This window comes from Scardinius erythrophthalmus (assembly GCF_964197995.2).
Source record: "Scardinius erythrophthalmus genome assembly, chromosome: 18".
NCBI lineage: Eukaryota > Metazoa > Chordata > Actinopteri > Cypriniformes > Leuciscidae > Scardinius > Scardinius erythrophthalmus.
The window spans coordinates 9,796,373-9,820,890 of record NC_138238.1 but is presented as its reverse complement, the minus strand read 5'-3'; the positions used below and the strand labels follow the sequence as shown (position 1 = coordinate 9,820,890).

The window sequence follows — 24,518 nt, the reverse complement described above, 5'->3', positions numbered from 1 at the left end:
TAAATGTCATCTTAAAATAATAAATGTCATTTTTCTTGTTTTGTACTATTTTAGTGGCTTAATATTACTTTTTGTGAGCAACATTCCTCACAAGCCATCATGAAATAACAGATATATTATTAAATACTTATGTGATATTAAATAAAAAATGTATATTACATGTATAACAACAATAATAGTTATTAAAAACATATTAGTATTATGAATTATTTGTACATTGATAAACATTTTATCTTTGAATGTAAAAGTACTGTTTCTTTCCTTTATCTCTCCTTCTCTTTGACTTTCAGGCTGTTTAAGTGGGCGAGGACAAGCTGAGGGAGAGGGAGGTCGACCTGACCGACCTTTGGTCCAGCAAATGGAAGAGCATTACAGCAGCTTACCTGTCCGTCTGCCTGAAACAAACCCAGAGGTTCAGCGCCTCTACCAGGATTGGCTGGATGGCCACGACTCCCCATGTGCACAGCAATGCCTCCACACTCAGTACAAGAACCACACGCAGCCACCCTCTCAAATAGTAAATCCTGACATTCAATGGTGATTGGAAGTCATCATTGCGTTCCCACATACCTGGAACCAAGCTCTGCTTTAGATGCACCAATCAAGACTGACTGTTTGATGCTATCTTGGGCTCAGACGGAACTGCACTGTTTCTGCAGTAAAAAAAAAAAAAAAAAGTTGAACAAAGGACCAAAAAGGCTTCTTGTTCTATGCAGTGAATCGGACTCTGCTTTACTAATGAGTAGATTTGCATTCGTTTACTTGTTTTCTAGAACATTTACTCGGATTGCACCTAAATTATGTCATGCATGGTTGGGAAACCAGCAGTCACAGATGTATAAAAGTGTTATTAAAAGGAATAACACAAGGCAAAAAACAAACAAAAAACTGAATTTTATCAAAACAGATTACTGGACTCTGTTCATATGCACTGAAGAAAAGATTGAAGGAGGTTTGTGTATGGCCATCACTGAGATCCAGCTGTAGAAATGGCAAACTAATACATATTGGTGCTATGAATTAATTAAAGAAAAACAACCAGTTAAAGCTTCATTACTGTGATTGCCATAAACACGCATGCACTAATTTTAGCAAACCTGGCAGTGATCATGAAATTTTGCTTAAATGCATTAAGAAATTACTTGTTAGATCCAGGCGCGCACATAATCCACATCTGTAGATTTCTGCTAAATTGGGAAGTCCTACATGTCCTGTGATCCTCGCTTATTTGTTCATTAAATTTTGACCCTTTTGATTATGCTTTCAGCTACCAAAAATAGTACTACAGCACAAATGCATCTATTTGATTTGTCCTCAGATTCCATCTGGGCCTGGTTATAACTAATTGTGGATTTTTGTGTATGTAAATGTCTCCCATTTACAGTACCTGAACACAAATCTTTCTGTATTAAGTGGTACAGAATGTGGTGAGATTACTGCTTTTCCTTTTGGTGCAGGTTTGTAAAGTGGCAGTAGAGGGCAGAATTGACAGATGCGGTCTCTAATCACCTCTAGTTCTCACTGTATGCCCAGTATGTATCCTGCAATATCCTGTTTGAGAGGAGTTGTTACAACTGTGAGTTCTGTCACAATATGTTCTGTGTTGTAAAAAAAAACTAAAATACTTGCCACTTTATGTGCCACACTTCAGTCATTGCGATACAGGATGCAGTTTGAATGGTAAGGTGATTTTCTTCTTGGTGTAACTGACATGAGGACTAGTATGATACTAAAGCAAATTTAATTTGGTAGAGTAGATAAACATTGAGGATTAATCAAATCTCTTATATGGTGTAATCTTGCCTTGTTGCACAAACCTTCCTTCCTTGCTTGACCAATTTTGAGCCATTAACCAGTATAGTAAATTCAGACATGTGAAGCAAAACACTGCAGCATATTGGTAGTATTGACTTTTATTATTGAGTCTCTTGCTGTTCACACAAGAATTTAAAAGGCACATGCTAGAGAGATTTTCTTTCAACTTTTAGTGTATTTAAGCTTGATATTTAAAAGAGTGAATCACATTTGTGATTAAACAGTAACAATATTTAGGGTGTGATTCTCATAGCTTGCCTCAACCATGTCGACAGGCAGATAACCCGTGAAAGGGAATCAGATAGTCTTTATCTTTTTTATTGCATATTCTATGATGGAAGAAATCAAAGGGTTGTAAAAACATTACTTTATCTGAATTACTTTGTTTGACAGTTTACATATAACAGAGGTGTATTAGGGGGGGAATATATGGCAAAATGTTACCATTTATCCTGCACTGAAAGGCAGAAGCATGCCATGAAATTCCAACTATTTTCCATGTCCTGTTACATTCCTGAATTAATCACAGAACTAATTTGTAAAAACTTTTTGAACATATCACAAAAAATGTTGTTTATCATAAGTGTCCATATTTCACGTGACAACACTGGAACAGAATTCAGGTGTAATAATAACTATAATAACAAATATTTTACAAAGTTTAACTGGTTTGAAATTATGCAAACAAAATTGAAATGATAAAAAGGTGCCACTTCACTTGCCTATCAATACTACATTTAATAAAAAAAATTCTGCAATAAAATTAAAGAGATCCGTTTTCCATCTAATTTTGCTTGCAAATGGTATTTGCCCATAGTCCCTTTTAAACTAATCTACAGAACTCGCGCAATGACGTTCTTGTGATTGACAGGTGAAAGTTCCAATCAGCGAGAGTTATAGACAGAGGCGGGCCCGTGAAGCGCTGACTGGCTACACTTCAAAGAAAACTGCGATTTGACTTACAGTGTTGCAACACAGGGAAGACGCGGAGTGGGCGGCGCGGAGAGTTTTTCTCAACACGTATCTATTTTTCGTGGCTGCCTAACCCTACTTTCAGTTTAGCCGGACTGTAAGTTTTTGTTTTTGTAAGTCTTATAGTTTCAAAATGTCCAGCGACCTCAGGCCAAAGTTGTGCGTCTTAGAAAAAGGGGACAGCGGCTACGGTTTTCATCTTCACGGCGAAAAGAACAAACCAGGTCAGTTCATCCGACATGTGGAGCCCGACTCTCCTGCCTTCGCCGCGGGTCTGTTGGCCGGAGACAAACTGGCGTTCGTGAACGGGGAGAATGTGGAGGACGAGAAGCATCAACAGGTGGTGGCTCACATTCGAGGCATCACGGACAAACTGGAGCTCATCGTGCTGGATCCAGAGACAGCAGCACTGCTGCAGAAGCACAATTTGAAGTGTCGGAGAGAGTATGTGGCTGATGGGATACCGATACCGAGCAGTGCTGGCTCGGACCATGAAGATGATGTGAAGAACGGGACACCAAGGGAATCCACCCCCGTCCCGGAGACAAACGGGGACATACGCATGGATAGACTGAGCGTGAGCTCCAAGGTGAGTTAAATGTATCGTGAGCAAATTTCCATCACGTAAAAGGGTTATTTTGGAAAATATGTAACTCCTCTGAGCACGTGCGTCAAGTTTGACAGATGCCCTAGTATCTTCATATTCGTAAATTTGTATTCATATTAGTAAAAATATTTATTGGCCTATTTTTTTTTCACCACATATTTTGATTAATTAAATATCTCAAGTGGTGTTTTACTATTAAGTAAAACAACACTAAAATACTTTTATTGCAATATCCTTGTTTAAATCTACAAGTTTCATCATTTTAGTTATACTTTTTTTTGTCTCTGGCTATTTATTTTTACTTAAACAATCAAAATGATTGTACTGTACAAAGTGTCCTACTAATATCATATCCCCAGCAGAGCGTAAGAGGACTTGCCGTCCAGATAAAAGCTAGTTTGCTATCAAATGCATTAAACTTTCTATTGTGGATGTGCTTCTGAAATGTTGGAGGACATTTACATGTTTTAAATCAGATATTCAATGTGTTAAGTCACAGGTCTATCTGGTTTTCACATTCCTTTCAGTCTGACCTGTCAGACATGATGCCAAATCAGACATGTTTTCCAGCTTTTTAAGAAAGATAAATGTCATTAGCTGAATCAACCAAATTCCAACACTTAAGCTGCTAAAGGCCTGATTACTTAACACTCATAGCTATAATCATGCATAGTAATTGAGCAGTACAATGTTGTTTTTTAGGCTGGATTGTTAATAAATTATAACTGATATAATAATTATAGCAGGAAGGAGTGGACAGTGTGGCCAAAATCTTCTCATGGATCAGATATGCATCATATTTAGTCTCATAACTGGGCTCTCTGATAATTTACCACTGTTGAAATTTTAAGATTACATAATCATGTAGAGTATATAGGTAATTTGCATAGCTCTAAAGTGATACAACGTATTTATGTAACAGTACAAGGTCTGCAAGTGATTTGCACCAATTGTGCAATAAGAATATAAAAAGCTTTATCTTCATTCCTCTGATGTTAATCTGAAGTCCATTCAGTGGGCAACATTTTATTCTCTTTCATGGGACGCAAATTTTATCCTGCGTTTAAAGGGATACCCCACCCAAAAATGACATTTCTGTCATCATTTACTCCCCTCATGTTGTTCCAAACCTGTATGACTTTCTTTTGTGGAACATAAAAGAAGATAATTTGAAAAACTTAAAAATCAAACAACTTTGGAACCCCTTGACTTCCATTTTATGGACAAAAGAACACTGAGACATTTCTCAAATGTCTTCTTTTAGGTTTTAGGAACAACATGTGGGTAAGTAAATGATGACAGAAATTTTTTTTTGGGGGGTAGGGTGACCAGAGTTCTCAGAGTGGAATAGGGGACGTACAGGCACCCTCACCCTCATAGCGCACACATATACACATTACAATATTTAGCTAGAGTAGTGGCCAAAAGTGATGTCCAGCCTAGGAAAATGGACATCTTCGCCCCTTTATTCAAACATTTTATTAAGGATTTTGTAAGCATATAGTTGTGCTTGGAGTGTAAAACTAATGCTCAATTGTTACATTTGTAATAATGCACAAATGAAATTTGAAACAACAAATTGTGTCATACCATTTTTTTTACGCATGCCTTGTGCAAAACTTATTGGGTATTGTGTGTTTTCTTCTTCACAATATATTTTGATCTTGTAGGGTCATTAAAAGCAAATACTGAGAAATATCCTCTCCGGACATCTCTTTTGGCCACTACCGTATAAAAGAAATTGAGTTTTCTCTTGCTAACTAACGAGTTCATGGACACTGAATGTCTTTCTTGAAGTAAATGTAATGTTTCACGTGACATTGTTTACAAGCTGCTTTATTGATGTCTTCTCGCAATTGAAACACTGATTAAGTGATTACATGATACATGATACAGTTGTACTGTTTCTTTACACATACCTTCTGATGTTCATTTATGTTTTTGGGTGCTATAACTAGTAGTACAGAGTCTTCACATACGAATTGATCTCCTACACGCTCTCTATCACTGACACTGAGGCCAGATCCTACCTTCTCTAACTGTTAATCGATAGGGAATTGTGATTGGATTGGACTCTGTCAGTATTGGCTACCTTTGATTAGGCTTTTCTCGCATGACAGGAGATTACTACTCGCTCTGTCACTCCAAGATAGATGAAATATGGGACAAAACATGATTTTTTCATAACAAGCTGAGTCACTAAAATAGCGCTAAAATACGGAACTGTTCCGTAAAAAACGAGACGCCTGGTCGCCATATTTTTGGGTGGAGTATCCCTTTAAGAGGATATCCTATCATCCCTATTAATTTAGTTTCTATTCATTGAGCATTGTAAACAAACAACTACTGTAAAGTCATTAGAGCTATTTCAGTGATTTCTCCTTTTTTAGTAAGTTTCAATGGAGCTCTATCAGTTAGACGGTAAATAAAACATTGTGCCAAATATATTTCATGGTTTTCTTGTGTTGTAATTGTTCGGGTTGAGGACAAAAGCCAGCAGGGTAAGCTGACCCCAATAAAGTCTCAATCCCTTGCCTTGGAGATCCTTGAGCGGTGAAGGGGGTTATTGTGGAAAGTTACTCTTTGTTTGGGTGCAGGCATAAGATTAGAGAGAAAGGAGCCCACAGAGTAGGATTGAGATCCTTTTATCCTATATAACAGATTCTGATGTGTCTTCAGGCTCGAAGAAGTTACTGAAGATCTCTATTACTATTGCTGATACTTGGGGTTAGAGGTTCATTCAAACCTCTAGATATTAAAAGTTGGTGCGTCACTTGTCCTGCGTCCTTTGTGCTAAGGATATGAATGATTGCTCAAATAATGTGCATTATTTAGATAATATCATAGACATTTGGAAGTGGCAAAGCCATTAGCAATACCTTGGCAACCACCTACAACATCATGTCATCGTGGCAGTGAGTGAGTTTTTGCACAGGCAAGCACAACTTACATTTTCTAAAGAAAATCTAAATCTAGTTATTAGTTACTTAGTTATAAGTTAGTGTTGCTATAGAAGGCATGCCAATTAAGTTTTTGAAAGTGCCGGCACAGCAAAAGCAAACTTCAAATGTGCAGTTTTGATGCTTGTTATGCTTTTACATAATTTTATACAGGCCTTTGTTTATCAGTCCTTTTTCTGATTATGTGGCATGAGCCAGAAATAACTTTAATCATCATAACCCTGAGAAGTCCTCCGCTCAATAACAGTTATTTAGAGTCTCTGGAACAATACGGATTGTAATCACATTTCTTTCCAGCAATTATCAAAGTGTATTTGAAGCCCTCAGTCAACCATGAATGGCCCTTCTGTTGTGTCGTTTTCCCCTCGCCCTCCTGCGTCCCATCCTTCCTGTCTGTGATCATTCTGAAGTAAAATGCCGCTGGAGGGAACATCCCTGGATCGGCTGTCAGTTTAACCCAGACTAAGCTTTGTTCTTGATGGCAGTGCCCTGCGGGATGCTGTTTACTTACTGAGATGAGTTTTCAGAGCAGATTACACACATACAGCTTGCTTGCATTGTGTCTAATTATACATTTTGGAAAAGAGGCAGATTAGATAATTTAGGAAGATTAGATCAACTTCTGAGTCTGGAAAATTTCCTGACATTGCATTGCAAACATCTGAATCATTCTCTGATAGCGATTCCTTTGCATAATTGTTCAGAAATGCAGGTGTGTTTGGGAGGAAAGAAAGGGTGTGTTTCTTTGGAACAATCTGCATATGATGTTGATATATTAATCAGTACATTGTGTACTTGCCATTGATGTTTTAGTTCTGTGTTTTTGCAGTAAGGGAACTACGCTGTTCATTCAGGGATTCATTTATTAATCAGGCAGGTTGTTAGATTATTTTTTAAATGGATGATGGAAAGATGGAAGTGGCCTACTTCCTAACTTCACCAATATTAAAACTGACATTGTTTTTACTAATTAATTTTTCGAAACTGTAATGTTTGTAACTGTAACAGTCTGAAAAGACTGGTGGTTGTAACTAGTGTTGGCTTGTTATTATTATTATTAGCCTTGATAGTCTTCCAGCTAATTTTCTGTCTTTAAAAACAAAAACAAATTATATTTAGGTTAGTGATTTGAACAAAATGTATTATAAAATTATTATTAAAAATCAATGTGTAATTTTCCATTTGTGGAATGATGTTTCCTCAAATTGTACAGATGGTGTACAGACTAGGTGTCTTATTAATTTTCTAAGCAATCTCTTTTTTTGCCTTGTGGTCAAAAGAATGGACAGAAAATCTCATAAACTTTTACTCTTCCTGTTTAAATAAACCACTGAAGAACCATAGATATAGGAATATCATAGGATGGACTTTTTTACTTGGGTCAGCAACCACGTAGCAATTAAAGCACCATAGTAAAATACTAAAGAAACCTTCCAAATACCTTAGCACCTGCATAGCAATGCCTTGGGAACCTCTCATAGCACTCTAGTTGCATTAAAGCACTATTCACATTTTATTCATAAGACCAGCTAATAATAATACCAGCTTTGACAACAATACATTTCAGCAGACACAATACAGCGTCGTGGGATGTGTTTGGTAGCCACACACACTCTCAAGATGTTTACCACTAAACATTTTGAAAGTAAACTGAATGCGTCAAAATGAATTCGTAACTCTGTGAGATGGGGAGGGTTGTTCACATATTTGAATAAACCACTTCCTTGGTTACAAGGTCGCTGTTTTCCTGCTGTGGTCTGTTGCATTTTGAGATGACACGAGCAGTTATAGCAATCATATCTGTCCTCACCTCACTGCTCTTGGTACCTGTCTATGCTTTTTGCTGTCGGTTGGCAGTTTTCAAATCTCTATAGGTTAATTATTGTCTGTTGAATTTTGCACCTGCACATCTTGGATCCAAAGCCTCCGGCCTGTAAATATATTTATGGCACCTCATCTTCACATTCATGCAATCAATCTTATGTCATACTATAAAAATGCTCCTAAATTGCTTTTGCTTAACCAATATGCCAGCATACCACATGACGTAATAGGAGGGGTTTAAATAAAGCTTGTTTACTTGGAAAACCTCAGTTATGGTTTGGGATAATTATTGTTTTCAATCATCAGTTCATGTTTCACCAACCCTACCCGTCCTTCAAGAGATGAGAAAACCTAGGACAAGATTATGAGTTACTAAAGTGAGCTATAAAGTCATTAACCTTTGTATTATTGAACTGTAGTATCTTTATAGGGTTGGTGGAGGATTTACTGAGGCCTGCCGTGAGCTGGTCGACAGGTCGGGTTAGGGCCTTTCCACACTCCGCCTGTGACAAACAGGTTTACTTGCTGGAATGCAACAGCTCCCAAAAATAAAATACTGTCATCATTTACTCATTCTCATATTGTTCCAAACCTTTCTCTCCTCTGTGGAACACAAAAGAAAATTGTCTCAAAGTTTTGTTTTTCTTAAGTCACATGGCCTAGTGCTATTTTAAACCCTATTGACTTTATATTGTCCATTATGTGGACAAAAAATGTTGAGGGTGAGTAAATGTCAACAGAATGCTGTTCGTTTGTGGTGTGAGATTGTCCCCATTGTGATGACAAAAGGTTGGGGAAATATGATGAATTTGCATACTGTAATGCTGGTCATGTTGTGATGCATAGTGACTTAAATTTCAGAATGTTCCAAGAGTGCATTCAATGAGAGATCATTCTATAAGTTGTGGCTATATTTTAAATTCAACCCTGTAATCAGTGACTGATCTCTTTGCCAATGGTCACTTTGAAGAACGCAGGTGCTACAGGTTCATGTTATGTCACACAGACAGTCTTCATCTCAGGAGGATTGGCAGTGAATGAAGGTCTTTGTCAGACACTGTAGTTTTAAAATTACTCTCCCCCACATCTACTGTGGACAGGGGGAATGATTTCCTCTGCTGACTTCAGCTTCCTATATTGAATAACCCAAAGGCAAAAGGAGGCCCAGAGGGAGACTATCTTGTAATGGGATTTTCTTTCAAAGATGATCTTACATAAATGAACTGTACACTTCCGAAAAGAAAAGAAGCTTTATGCATAATAACTCAGAGTTAGTATGTTTTTGAGATCACATGCTTTCATCACAAACTGTAACATGATATGTCATGGTTTAATGCTAGTTTATAGTTAGAAGTTCCTAATAAGCTCTAATGCTTCATGAAATATTAAAAATAGGCTTATTTCCTCTCATGTCATTTCAGTTTTTGTTGCGGATGTTCTGCTTCAGTTGGAAAACTGGTTACAGAGAAGATCTCTCAAATTATATCCTCTCTTAATATGAGTAGTCAGACACAGATCTATATTAAGCCCAAATCAAGTGTATAAGTAAGTATCTCCTGCCAAGTGCCCAAATGTTTTTTTTCTAATCTAAACTTGGGTGAGATAAACAGTAGTTTGTAAATTTGTGGAATAACCATTCTGTACCAGATGTACAAGTGATGAACAAGCTATTGGGTGAATATCACAAAAAACATGGCCACGACACGTTTTACCACCTACACACACAACTAAATGAGAAATCATATTATGCCTATGAAGACAATAACGTCATTAAGAGTTTTAGAATTGGGACATTGTAATATTTATTTATTTTATGTCAGCATACATTAAACTAAAATATTAAAGCATTACTATACACTACTAAGCTCTACTATAATGATAATTGGACTTAATTCTCATGAAAATAATGTCACAATGCAAAAGATTCTTTATGCAAATATTTTTTGAGGTAAAATATGACCCAGACGGGTTTTGTGTCATTTATCTCATGATATCATTAATCACATGCATAATATTCCTCATTTGCTCATTCCTCATCCTTTTCTCATGGTTTTGATAAGATTTCTTTCATAAAATCAGAGCAGTGTTCCAGGGATCTTATCAAAGCAGATGATGTCATCTTTGCATTGTTAATGTGTGGGCCCCTGCCAAACCCTTTTCGAAGATAGCAGTCCACACCCAAGTCTTTTCTCACACTCCCACAATTCTCCCCTTACTCACATTCGACAAACAGCGATGTGCCAGAGCCATCAGCTCGCCCAGTGCTTTCGTATCTTTTGCTTTTCATTCAGTTACATTGCAGCAAGCATGATTTTCATTATCATGCTATATTATATCATCTCATCTCAATTCCACTCATTATTTGCCTTGGGCAGAAGAGTTTTCAGAGGTTGCATGCATGTAATTAGTAATGAAGTCACAAGAAGAACCAATACAGTACAGCAACCTACGGCTTTATCAGACAGCTTTGTATATCTTATCACAGGGTGTTGGTGTATCTTTTAGTATTTGTTAAGTGATCCTATGTCTACTTGTGTGAGTAATATCACAGGCATTTAAAAAAAAACATTGTGACTGTCATATACTGTCACAAGACCCACCCAGATGGTGGGTACTTTGTGTACTTTTATACTTTGTGTAATATTCCTGACTGTATATATATGTCCATGTCCAGTCCTCTCCGGACATCGTGATCTTTCTGTCAGAAACAGTCGAATGTGGCTACAGAACATTGGCAGGAAAGTTGCAGTTTTGCAGAATGAAATAAGATCTAAACTTAGTCTCTTGCCAGTTTGGTCAGTGCTTAAAGCCAACTCATCATGCCTCAAATACCTCAAATTGTACAGGTTGTTAAGTAAATGTGTTCTTTTAGCTGGCGCTTGTATCCAAAGTGACTTACAGTACAGTACACGTATTACAGAGACAATCACTCTAGGGCAGCCTGGGGTTAAGTGCTTTGATCAAGGGGACAATTTGGCAATAGCTCATGGCTCTGATTACCAGCCCTGTGCTCTAACCACTGCACCACACACCGTCCACAAACCATCCATTAACAGAAGTCTTCAGTCGCAGCCTTGTGTTCAGCAGGCGGGATTAAACTCTTAGCGTAACATATGGCCTCTGCTGGTTAAGCCTATGCTAATCAGAGCTCAGATAGGCCTTGCATTTGCATAGTCACCTGTTAGAAGAGTTCTTTCTTTCATTAGTGGCTACATTCCAGGCACATTTTCTTTGGGGATAGTCATGAGGATACCTTTGCTTTTGTCAGCACTGTCTGTGACCTGTGGTTAGCCCCGAGCTTGAACAGGTATTGATAATGGTATCAAGCACATTCAGTGACCCTAGTGCTGCTAACCCCTTCACTCTGCTCTGCTATCCGGTTTCCCAGAAGAGCAGCCCTCCCGGGAAGTACACTGCAGCTTTGTACTGCTGCCTTTGGTATTATCAGTGTTAGAGTATCATGAGTGAGCACCTTGGACACACTTTCCCTATGTGCTGAATTGGTTTGTACCAAGTCTTCGTCAGTGATTCCAAACCTGAAGTAATGATTTTGAGTTGGCTTTTTACATATAAAACAGGTTAATGTAAAGATTAAAATAACTAATAATCATGTTTAATCTCATGATTTGAATCAGTGTATCACATTTATTATTTTTAAAATGAAATACATATTGTATTATAAAGAAATAATACAAATATTAATAACTATTATTATTATTATTATTAGTGTTTTTGTGTATCATATTTAGTATTCTATACAGAAATATATTATTCATATTTAAATTTATTTAAATTATTATTATACTTCAGCATTATTTATGGGGCTGTGGGGATGCATAAGACAAAATAATTTGTCTATATCAGCTATAACTATATAATTAATTATAAGATAACAATAACGACAACAGTGGTAGCAGTATTTATTATTATTATTATTATTATTATTAGTGTTTATGAAGGGGTACTTGAGCAGTATTGATGGGACTATTGGGGGAGGGGTACATAAGATGAAAGATGAAACATTAAACTGTATTATATAATGATTTGCAATTTTGCATTTTATATTTTATTTTAAAAAAATCCAGATTTGTTTTCATTCTTTGCTGGCTCTACATCCGTAGATCAATATGTGCATGTGAACAGCATGTATTGTAGATGTTTGAATGTCTTATCTGTTTGTATAATTTCAGCCATATATCACATACTAGTTTGCTAAAGAGGGAAGTACATAGATGACTGGTCAGTTTCATTACTTCTACTTTTCAGTGCTTCACCTCGGGATGTTGACGTACTGACTGTGCTTTGAAATGGTAAAAGTTATTCTCTCTTTTAAAAAAAATCTCTTTGTATATTATTTCATTTTCTGTAGTTTTATTTAGAAAGTCTTGATCAGAATTTTTAGGAAGCTTGAATGTTTCAGGAAACAGGTGTCTTGTTTGTTCAGTTATTGTGTATCGATTAGGGTGGATGGCTTTGCTTCGGGAAGTTCTTCTGCACGTAATGATTTTCTCATGCACATTTATGAAGTATTTTGGTGTGTGGTGAATGTTTGATTGATTTGAACCATATTGTTTTTGGAAATGTGGTTGGTTGCGGTGGAGGGAATCAGATTGTTGCTGACTTCGGCTTTGTACAACATTCTTAGCTATGGTTTACATTTGAAAGATGAATGTAAAAATGATTTTATCATGATTGCCAACAAACGTAATATGTGATGTAACTGATATCATCAAATATTTTCTATATACGCTTTGCTTTGTGTCTTTGTGTGACATAGCAGAGTATCCGTTTTTTTCATAGTTTCTTGTCTTGTTTGTTTCCTATTTATAGGATTCAAAGAATGAGCTGCGTCCACGTCTCTGTCACATGAAGAAGGGTGCCACCGGATATGGCTTTAACCTGCACACAGAGAAGTCAAAACCTGGCCAGTACATCAGGGCGGTGGATGAGGACTCCCCAGCAGAGAAATCTGGACTTCAGCCCCAAGATAAAATAGTGCAGGTATAATACACCTTATTTAATTAGCTATTTAAACAACTGTGTGTGTGTGTGCTTTAGGAAAGTGTAGTAATCAGGTAATACAACTTTTGTGTTCAGATAGCGTCTCTCTCGCGCGAACACCGATAGATGCATTAAATTGAAGTGACAGTAAAGACATTTCTAATGTTGCAAAATGTTTTTATTTCAAATAAATACAATTATAAAATAAATCAAATAATCTAAGAATCAAATAAATCAAAGAATCCTGGAAAAAAAATCATCATGGTTTCAACAAAAATATTAAGCAGCACAACTGTTTTCAACAGACTGGACAGTAAAGACAGTAAGACTGGAGTAATGGATGCAGAAAAATCAGCTTTGCCATCACCGGAATAGACAACATTTATATTGTAAAATATATTAAAATACAAAACAATTATTTTAAATTGTAATAATATTTTACAGTATTACTTCTTTACCAGTGTTTTTTTATCAAATAAATGCAACCTTGATGAGCATAAGAGGCTTATTTCAAAAACAAAAAAAAATCTTACAGACCCACAACTTTTGAACGGTAGGGTACACATACTGTATATTATATATTATCTTGAAATCCTGGTCAATGGATTGTAAACATTTTCTGTTTTCATTTTTTTTTTTTTTCACATAAAAAAATTATAAAATAAGTGTTCAGTTAATTTCTGAAATTGTGTACATCTCAGTTTCTGTCATTAAATTGTGTCATGTGTGTATTGACATTATATCAGCCAGCAGACATCCTGCTTTCTGGATATTGGCATTGGCGTCGATAATAATCTCAATCAATGTTCTCCCACCATATGATGTAGTTTACAGCTGCCATTGGAACAATCAAAGATTATATCTTAGAGCCACAGCGTTATTTTACACATATAATTTTATACTTGCACAGAGTGTTAACGTTAAATGCCTGAGCGGTTTGGACTCTGTTTGTAGAGCGTTAATCTCATTAGCTATCAGTGAAGGAGTGGCCAGTGTAATTATTGTCTCTCTGGGAGTGCTGGGATTACTGAACACCTGAGGAGAGGTCAGAGTCACGTATGGTTATCAAGCCACCTGCCCCCTCGCTGCTGATATCAGGCCAGCCTCAATCCACTTATTACAGCTATGTGATAGATAGAGGTCCCGAAGACCCCAAAGAAAGTTCAAGAAAGGCTGAAAGGGAGAAAAAGGCCTTTTTTATGTTGTATTTATCATTGACCTATTTCAAACACATTGCACAAAAAGAATGTTAATACCTAGTGTAAATGTGGATAAAGTATTCGGACAAATAAATATAAATAAAATACTTATTTCTTTTTGTTTTTCATCTCATTTCGTAGGCTATATAGTTTGGTTATTTACTAATGTGAACTGTGTTCTACAGCAGAATTCATTGCTGGAAAATTCAGATAGTGTATTGTGTACAGAACCGAAAAACAGATTAGCAGCTAGTTATTAATGTTGTCATATGCATCAGTCTTTTCCAACCAAATGACAAAATATGTCAGAATATGTAAATGTTCTCGGGGTCATGGTGAATTAATCTTGGCTAACTTGTTACTCAGTCTGTGGCATGTGGTTTTTAACAGTTTTACACATATTTGAAGAAATCATGCCCATTCACTGTGTAAAGACTGGCAAAGTTGTTCACCCTGACTGCAAATCTGGTCCTCTTTGGCCTGACTGAGAATATTTTTCGGTTTAAAGACTTGTCTAATTTCCTTCAGAATGCCACTGAACCCTTTTCTTTGAGCGCTGGCTTCATTCAGCGGCCGTGCTTGAAAGCTCTGAGTGTTTTCACACTCTAAGGATCCCTGTTCTTAGTTTCGCTCTCATTTCCCGCGTCTCATCTCAGATTCCGGAGAGCTGAGACATTTAAATGTCAGGCATCATGTGGAGTCACGTGGCTTTACCTGAACATGACGATAAAAACATGCCATGCTATGCCTGTATGCCTCTCACGCTCACTGAGATGAATTCTCCTTTTTGCTTCCTCTGTTCTGTTGTGTGTGTGTGTGTGTGTGTAAAAGGGCTGTGTTTAAGGGACACATAAGGGGGCTGTTGTTTGTCCGCTGTTTTTTAATTGCCTGCAGAACGGGAGAGTGGGATCGGCATTCCTAAGAGCCCACTCCTGCCCTGAATCTCCCACGCAGATTCCTTAGCCTCTGGCATTATAAGATAGGCCAACAGAACTTCAGTCTTTTCCCAGGTGCCCCCTCTCTGAGAACAAGTCATGGTCATGGGATTAGTCTTTCTATTGACCCATAAGTACTTCAATTAAACAGTGTGAGAGAAAGGTAATTTGCTTCTGGTATAGTCTTCCTGATATATACTATATTATAGTATGTATAGAGTGACAAAAACTCACATTTGCATTGCCAAAGTTAGTCCAGCTGTGTTGATGTGAATAGTGCAAATAAAGAAACAATAATGTAAATAGATTAAAATAGTTTTATTTACAAGTTAAATGATTATAATAATAAAAAAAATGTAATAGTTAAGTTTTAATGTAACTAAGGATTTGATTTAAATGTAGTTTAATTTTATGTTTACATTTAAATGTTATTACATTAAAATTAAGGTTGCATTAAATTAAGTTACCTTAAAGCAATAAATTAAATTGACTAAGAAATTACTAACGAACAAAGTGTAATTAACAAAGTAAATAACACAATAATATAACTAATTTTGCACTTATTTTGATGCAGTTTATATTTTTAAATGATGAAATGTCATTAACAGCAAAAAGATAAATTGACTAAGGAATTACTTATCAACAAATTTGAAAAGTGAATAACACAATAATTTATATGTATGTATGTGTGTGTGTGTATGTATGTGTATATATATTAGGGCTGTCAAAAGATTAATCGCGATATTTTCCATATTTAAGAAAAATGTGCAATTTATATATAAAAAAATTATATTTATATATAATATAAATTATATATAAATATATACAGTATATGTATGCAAATATTTCTTAAATATATACATGCATGTGTGTGTATTTATATATACAAAATAATTATATATATATATATATATATATATATATATATATATATATATATATATATATATATACATACACACATATTTATTATTTTATTTATTTATTTATTTTATTTATTATTATTTTGATTTATTTAAACTTGGCTTTCAATAAAATGTCCCCTGAAGATCACGACAGAACTGCAGGTGCTGTCCACTTCAGCCACGTGCTTTTAATGTTCCAGGAAAAATATTGTTCATTTTAAATATCCAGACATGTCGGAATGAATGGAGACTTCCTGCATTCCTGTTATGTTCTCTTCCTTATCACCATTTACGGGTCTCTCCATATTTCAAAACGTATGAAATAATGTTGGGTTGCTTCTGCAGGTGAATGGCGTTCCAGTGCACACGTTGCAGCATTCAGAAGTGGTGGCGGCCATTAAAGCAGGAGGAGATGAGACCAAACTGCTGGTGGTGGATCCAGAGACGGACGCCTTCTTCATGAGCTGTGAGGTCCTCCCGACCGAGAAACATCTCACAGGTACCAGCGTAACAAATTAACCAGCTGTGGCATGTTTTTGCATGTGCAAAGTGGGTTTCTTTCCATCTCACCCTTGACCTTTAGTGTGGTTTTGCTGATCAAGAATAACTTAGTTCACTTTGTCAAACGTTTCACATGATTGTCTGCACACACATTCACATAGTAACAGACTGCTGGTTAAACATCAACTCGAGGCCTGCAGTGACACTGTCTGATGTCTGTAGAGAATTAGCCAAAGTCAATAACACACTGCCAACATGTCGTCATGGTGATCAGGGCCATGGCAACAGTATGAGAAATGGGGGAAGTCAATCACCCCCACCCTAAATATGCCAGACAGGCAAACGACTCCTGTTGGCAGCCCAGCCACCCCACTAAGATATGAAGTTGAATAACATGAAGGTGATTGAGCAACAGGTGCAATAGTAAGCAAAAAAATGAATGATTTATGAGAAAATTATTTTGCCCTACAATGTTATTGTCACGTACTGCTCAGAGACACGAAGTAGGAGATCCAAATGCAGCTTTATTTTGTGGGGCAATCCAGAGGCGTAATCCAACATACAGGCTAGGGTCATACACAGGAAAGCAGTCCAAAACAAAGAAACAAACAAACAAACAAAACAGGCAGGGACCAGAGGCAAGAGAGTAATCCAGGAAACAGGGCAAGATATCCAAAAACAAGAAACAAGACAACTAGGGAAACGCTCAGAATGGCAGTGTAACACTTAACAAGACTTCGCGGTGAGTGAATGAATAAACAAGGTATATATAGACAGACTAACAGGATGATGAGACAGGTGAATGCAATCAGTGAATGAGGTACAGGTGAATGTGATCAGTGATAAGTGATGATGAGTCCGGGCAGTGAGTATGGGAAATGTAGTTAGTGATTGAATATGATAGTCTGATGTGGACTGCCCTCAGGTGGCTCACAAGGGCAGCTCTAGCTGGTGATCGTTACAGTTATAATGAGCTCGCAGGTGGGCTGATGGACTTTCCCCATTTTCACTGAAAGGATGTTAACAGCTGCACCCACACACGATCTGTATTCATCTTTTATTATTTCAACCACAATAGCAATGTTTCCCAATTCTTAAAAGGCTTTTTTTTTCCTGCTTCCTGTTTCTTTTTCCCAGAAGGAAACTCACTGTCCAGCCATTGTGCTGTGAATTTAAAAATAACTCTTGGGCCAATGGCAAAATCTTACATCAGAGTAAATACAATTAATATATAGTATAGTAAATTAAAGTATAGCAAGTATTATAGTAAATAATTTAGTTATTGAAACTATGTTTTTATATATAAACTACCGTTCAAACGGTCTGTAAGATTTTAATCTTTTTTAAGAAGTATATGTAGTATTGTATTGTATATGTAGCTTGACAAAAACAAATCAAAATATAAGAATATTCATAACATGAATAAAATCCCTCACTCACATTATAATTAATGATTTATGTTTTATTTATTTTTAAATGATGCCGCCATGTGTAAATGAGGCACTAGTTAAAATCAAAATTGACAATTCTTATTTTTTAAGTGTTTATAAAGGATTTATCTGTGCCCTTCATTATTCTTGAATCAAAAACGTTAACCTCATCTCCCTCTCAAAACGGTGTCTGTTCTCTTCATGACATGCGTATGTCTCGTCGGACAGTGGGACTAAAAACCCTCCACAACTGCAAACTGGCATTCAGATCTGCCTCCACTAGTTAGCAACGCCCAACTTCCTACGAGCCAATCGGTTCCCGAGAACAAAATCCAGTCCCGCCCTAAAAAAATAATTCTCATTCCAAAAGCCGTTTCATTCAGATATACAGTACATCACAATAGGCAAGAAAAGACTATCGCAACTTCCGTTTCATGTCGACTTAAAGGAATCATGAATCTCATAACCTTTTTCCCCCAAGTTGCATTTGAACTAACTGTGAGACAAATATCTGATCTCTAAAGCTTTAAAAGGCTTGTTTTTATAGGAGGCCTTATGAATGTGTCATTCTCTGTTCTCAGGTCCACTCCCAGAGCCTGTTCTCAGTCATGATGCAGTAGATCAGGTGAGCAAGAGTTTCAAAGATTACATGTATTAAGACCACCAATCTTCATTTGATTTAAGAAAACATGCGTGTGACCCTTTACGTTTCTGACGCGTTTCAGGTATTTGCATTTGCTAAACTTGCTCGATCACATTTATTGGCTGATGAAGTGTAATAGTGTCTGAGTGTCAGTGATGGGATTAGACGGGCAGTATTAGGACGAGGGTAAATCTGTGGTGTCTGATAACCAGATTTCAGGACACTTTTAATGCAGTGTCCTGGTTTCTCTCTACCAGCTCTCCTCTATCACTTTTCCCACTGCTAGATTAGACTAGCTGTGAGAGAATGATAACCTGGAGCAGATAATCGCCACTTCCTCCGAGTTAATGGAAGCTCTTTGTCCAGGTATCTGCTGGTAGATAAAACATCTTAAGGGTGTGCGGGAGAGTTTTTGCTCTTTTTCTTCACACAACACAGAAGCGTTTAACTTTATCAAGCTGTAAGCCTGGTACCGCTGGCGTTTCTCAGATACTCTTTCACCCTCTGATGTTTGTCTGGCTCTTGCACAGCTGTAGATAGCAGAGAGTCTTGTAAATCCATCATTACTTTTGAGATTTGTGGATCATCATGTGGTTTATATCAGTTGTTCTGACGTCAGTAGGAGACAAGGAGACTGTTAAGACGACTAAGTGATTTTTTTTTTTTTTTTTGTAAAATTCCTTAATTACATCATACTTTCTCCTATGAAATATTTGAAATGTTACATACCAGAAAAGCTTATTTGCAAGGACTGTTTTTTTTTTTTTTTTTTTCAACATATAAACAAAACAAGCTAATTTTAATTTTCTGATGTAGTGCAACAAAATCCTTGCTTTCATGCTGGTCTTTGCTGACAGATAAGCAACACCGATGCTGAAACCTACTTGACATAGGCGTACTTTTTAAATAAATGAATGCTTTTATTCAGCAAAGATTTAAATTGATCAAAAGTGACAGTAGAGACATGTATATATTTCAAATGAACCTTCTATTCGGTTTCCACAAAATGATTCCACAAAACTCTTTCCCCGCCAGCATTTTTAAAAAAAAATTCCCAGCCATAGCCAGCATTCTGAATCATTCTCTCAAAAAACAGCTTTGCCATCACAGAATACATACATTATTTATTTTTTTAAATATATTAACACAGAAAACAATATAATAATTTCACAATATTTGTATTTTTATCAAATAATTGCAAAATTGGTGATTTATAAGAGACTTCTTTTAAAAACATAAAATATCATGGTTGCACTTTATTTTACAGTATTGCACTTATGTCTATAGTGTACGTACCTAAGAAAGTACTAGGTAATATAAGGTAACTACATGGGTTAAGGTTAGGTTTAGGTTCAGGGTTAGTACCTAGTTATTACCCAGTTATTGTAAATACTATAATAAGTACAGTATTTACTTATTTATGTAAGTATGTATTGTAAACTAAGCTAAGTAAACTAAACTAAGTATGTAAACTAAGTATGTTTACTTATCTTGAGTGTGTAAAATAAAGTGCTACAAAAATAATATATATATCCCAAACTTTTGAACAGTAGTGCTTCAAAACTTGCTTCTTTGTAAATTTTGTAAGGTTACATACCAAAAAAAACTAGATTTGTTTTATGCATCATGGAATATTGACAACAAACAAATAAAATAAATTTAGTGCGACAAACTCTTGCTGTTTTCAAACTTGTTTTATTCTTTACTGACTGATGCTGGCTATGTTTTGGATTTAAAGTTTCTGAAACCTGCTTGATTTATAATACAATATTTATAGATTCCAATAATAATGGAACCAGTGAAGCGGATCATTGAATTTTACAATGTCTTGGCTCTGAAATATTTTGTTGGTTAGAATGTGGTTAAAATTGATCTCTTAACCATCACAAACAACTTGAAATTTATAGGAATTTCAAATCTTTGTTCAGGTTAGTCTGACTATGTTCTGTTGAAATTAATTATTTCATTTGCATTACATCAGGTTCAGAGTTGTTTGTGATGGTATAGCAACCATGGTATGGAGACCTGAATTGAGGATCTATTATTTTGTAACATTTTTCAGTTGCTAATCTCTTAATTGACCCCACTTACAGATGTAATGAAACTTTCCTACTGAACTCAGAGCCTGTTCTAATACCCACACTTGCGGTGTTTGGAGTGGACTTGACCACTTGTCTACTTACATGACGTATTTCCTGTGTTTGGTTCAAGTTGGCGTGAAAGACCACAAGTGTGTGTAGAACTTTTGATTACCTGATGGACCACACATACATACAAAATAATTATTTTATAAAATACATGCACTCATCTACACTTAAAGGGATAGTTCACTTTGAAATTAAATTTTGGTATGTTTTAGCTTACCTCAAGGGCATCCAAGATGTAGGTGTCTTTTTTTCCACAGTAGTTTCAATTTTGATATTTTTAGGTCAAACCGTTCTTGTCTGTCAGTCGTATAATGCTGGTCTATGGTCACTGTCTCAAAGAGCATGCACAGAGTCTAAATTAAAACAATTCCCGACACGAAACGAGCGGTTTGTGTGAGAAAACGAACAGTATTATATCGTTTTTAGCTCTTATACACAGCCACGTCCAAGTGATCTGAGGGCGCGCGCGCATCCTGGTGTGTGACGTGTGCGCAGACTGGTGCATAGATATATACACTAGATGTCGCCTTAAAGACATTCGTTCCAATGAACTGCCGTAGACAAGGCGACATCTAGTGTATATATCTATGCACCAGTCTGCGCACACGTCACACAGCAGGATGCGCTCGCGCCCTGAGAGGACGTGGCTGTGTTACAAGAGGTATAAACGATATAAATACTGTTCGTTTTCTCACACAAATCGCTCGTTTCGTGTCTTAGCCCATCAACGTGTACTTACGATGGGGAATTGTTTAATTTGGACGATGGGGAATTGTTTAATTTAGACTCTGTGCATGCTCTTTGAGACAGTGACCATAGACCTGCATTATATGACTGACAGACAAGAACGGTTTGACCTAAAAATATCAAAATTGAAACTACTGCGGAAAAAAAGACACCTACATCTTGGATGCCCTTGAGGTAAGCTAAAACATACCAAAATTTAATTTCAAAGTGAACTATCCCTTTAATGTTTTACTACACATTTACATGTAATATTCATTTATTTTATTAATTTTAATCATTATTTTTAACTAATGCTGTAGTTTTCTTTGGCATCTTGTGTACATAAGTTCCTGAACACACTTAGCTTCATATACCGCTTTGAAGCTGTATTAGAGATTTAAGTGTGGATTTAAGCTTTGACATTTATCAGACCTGGGATAGCCTTGGACATCCTGTGGCATGCACACACTTTCAAGTGGCCACAAGTGTGGGTATTGGGACAGGCCCATAGTCAGATTGTGAACTGAACAAAGCTCAGGGTCCATCTTGGGGTTTGTTTTTGGTACTGCACTTGTGAGAGAGTGCATTAAAAATGAATAAAAAATGAATTCTGTCATCATTTACTCACCCTCATGTTGCTCCAAACTTTCTTCTGTGGCAAAGGCAAAGATATTTGGAAGAATATTGGTACCTTATCAGTTTAGGTTCCAATTGACACAAAAATGGAATGGAAGTCAATAGGAACCAAGACGATTTGTTCAAAATATCTTCTTTTGCGTTCAGCAGAAAATAATGAAATGCACACAGGTTTGGAACGGTGAATTATTCCTTTAATTGTGTTTTAATGTAATTTTTATATCAATGTCTTCTATTTCCTTTGTTGCAGGTGAATGGAAAAGCAACCCAGGAGGAAAAGCCTAAAGTAGCTATGAGTCTGTCGACCTCTAGCACTTCCTCCAACACCTCCACTTCTGCAGCTCCAGCCAGCAGCTCAGCACCAGAGGTTTGTGTCCACACACACACACACATTCTTGAGTATATGTAGACCACAAGGTCTAGAATGATTTTTCACAATGATACGTTTGCAGGAGAAACCAAAAGAGAAGGCTTCAAGTGATGGCGCAGGACTATCTCTGAACATGTCTCTGCAACAGGCCAAGGAACTAGCTCACAAGAAACGCTCCAACAAGAGAGCCCCGCAGATGGAATGGAGCAAAAGAAACGAGCTCTTCAGCAACCTCTGAGCCTCCTTTGTGCCTCCCCTCTCACCCGTTTTTTTACTTCCTCTCCCCCTCTATAATTGTCCGTCCCATCATGCCTCTCTGCTCCTTTTCTCGGTCTTTCGATACACTTGCACACAATTAGAAACCCTTTCACATGTACGTTTTTAAACCAGTGTTATTTCGCCTGTGTGATTTCTGAATCTGTTGATTTTTAATGTCGGATAAACTTTTGTCGACTTGATTTACCTCTATATCACTGATATAAGACGAAATATACGATTTAACATTACTGTATAATGTACAGTCTAGAATATAATTTTATTTTTTAAAGAAGAAAGCTTAAATGATATCTGAAACCTATTGGTATATTTTCTTGCTTTGATGCAGTATTGATGGCCCTTCAAGAGCGCTGTATAGTATCTGATGAGTTTCTTTAGGACTAGTCTTAACAGAGATGGGAAGTAACTTTTAGAGCAGCAACAATCCGTCAAGTTTTCATTTTGGGGTTATGATCAATTCATAATGAAGTGTAGAAACTACAGCCTTTTAATTTTGTAAATGTGAGCTGTTTTTGGTATGGGACCCATTAACCACTGAAATGATACCGTTTGACTGAATGATTGACATGTTAGTTGATAATGTTGGCTGATAAACCTTCTCATTAAAGGTTTTATTTAAAGTGCTTGTTTAGTGGATGTACTATGCTTTTTAAACAGCACATGGTAGGTAATGAGTAATGGATGTTTTAAGCACAAAATCTGAGGTGTAATTTTATTTCCTCCGCAAATGCTCGCTTCACTCCATATGACTTTTACATTTTTAATTAAAATATTGAAATGTACCTGCTTTAAATAACTGTTAAAGAACAAGTCATGTAAGTTCTACACCAAAAACAAGATTTTATAATGAACATTATTATAAATGTCCGGTCTGTTATGACTGTATTTATATAAAAGAATTAATAAATAAAAATCACTCATTACTCGACTGAATAACTTTAGTAGCTTTAATAAGGATAAATGTATATTTAATTCATACAGTGAAGACTATGCAGTGTTTTATTTTTACATTTGATTCTTTAATTTCTGTAGTTCTTACTTGAATTCTACTCTTAAATAGTCTGTACCTGAAAAAAATTAAAGCACTGTTTTAATAATTTGCATCCTTCTTATATTGTATTTGTTCCTGTTGTTTGTAATTTGCATCTTTGTTATTGCTAACAGTTTTAACAAAACTTTGTTTTTAATAACAAAGATTTAATCTAATGAATGTATTAATGTTGCATGGTATACAGCTATTGCAGTACCCTGCTGTTAAAAACAGTACGGTTCCTTATTTTATGAGTACAGAACCAACTTTGTCTTAAAAGGCTGGATTGAATAATGACCAATAATGACTACATTCTGTTATGAATGTATTTATATACTGTTTAATAGTGTTGCATGGTATATAGCTAGTATTACTTTCATAACTAGTATTGCAGTACTGTTCCTCATTTTATTAGTACAGAAGCAACTTCTGGTCTGAAACTGCTGTCTTCAATTTTTTTAACTTGGAAATTTTTGGTTTAATGGCCTTTCAATAGATGGATAAAAATTATGAGAGAATATTAAATTGTGTTTCAAATATG

General features: G+C 36.2%; 2 protein-coding genes across 5 annotated transcripts in view; both read left to right on the top strand.

Moving 5' to 3' along the window:
- narf (nuclear prelamin A recognition factor) overlaps positions 1–1,649 on the top strand; it is a 14,140-nt gene extending 12,491 nt beyond the window's left edge. For 3 of the 4 annotated variants that reach the window (XM_081392963.1, XM_081392961.1, XM_081392962.1), the window contains exon 12: positions 291–1,635. In XM_081392963.1, the coding sequence (XP_081249089.1) occupies positions 291–541 (251 nt within the window). In that variant the 3' untranslated portion in view covers positions 542–1,635. Of the gene's footprint in view, positions 1–290 lie in introns of all 4 variants that reach the window. The other variant, XM_081392960.1, reaches the window with a different exon arrangement.
- On the top strand, positions 1,559–24,518 carry nherf1a (NHERF family PDZ scaffold protein 1a). The gene is made up of 7 exons (XM_081392970.1): positions 1,559–1,680; positions 2,687–3,376; positions 13,009–13,179; positions 16,564–16,717; positions 18,731–18,774; positions 22,552–22,668; positions 22,754–24,518. The coding sequence occupies exons 2-7, from the start codon at positions 2,921–2,923 to the stop codon at positions 22,907–22,909; spliced, it is 1,098 nt and encodes a 365-aa protein (XP_081249096.1). The 5' UTR covers positions 1,559–1,680; positions 2,687–2,920; the 3' UTR covers positions 22,910–24,518.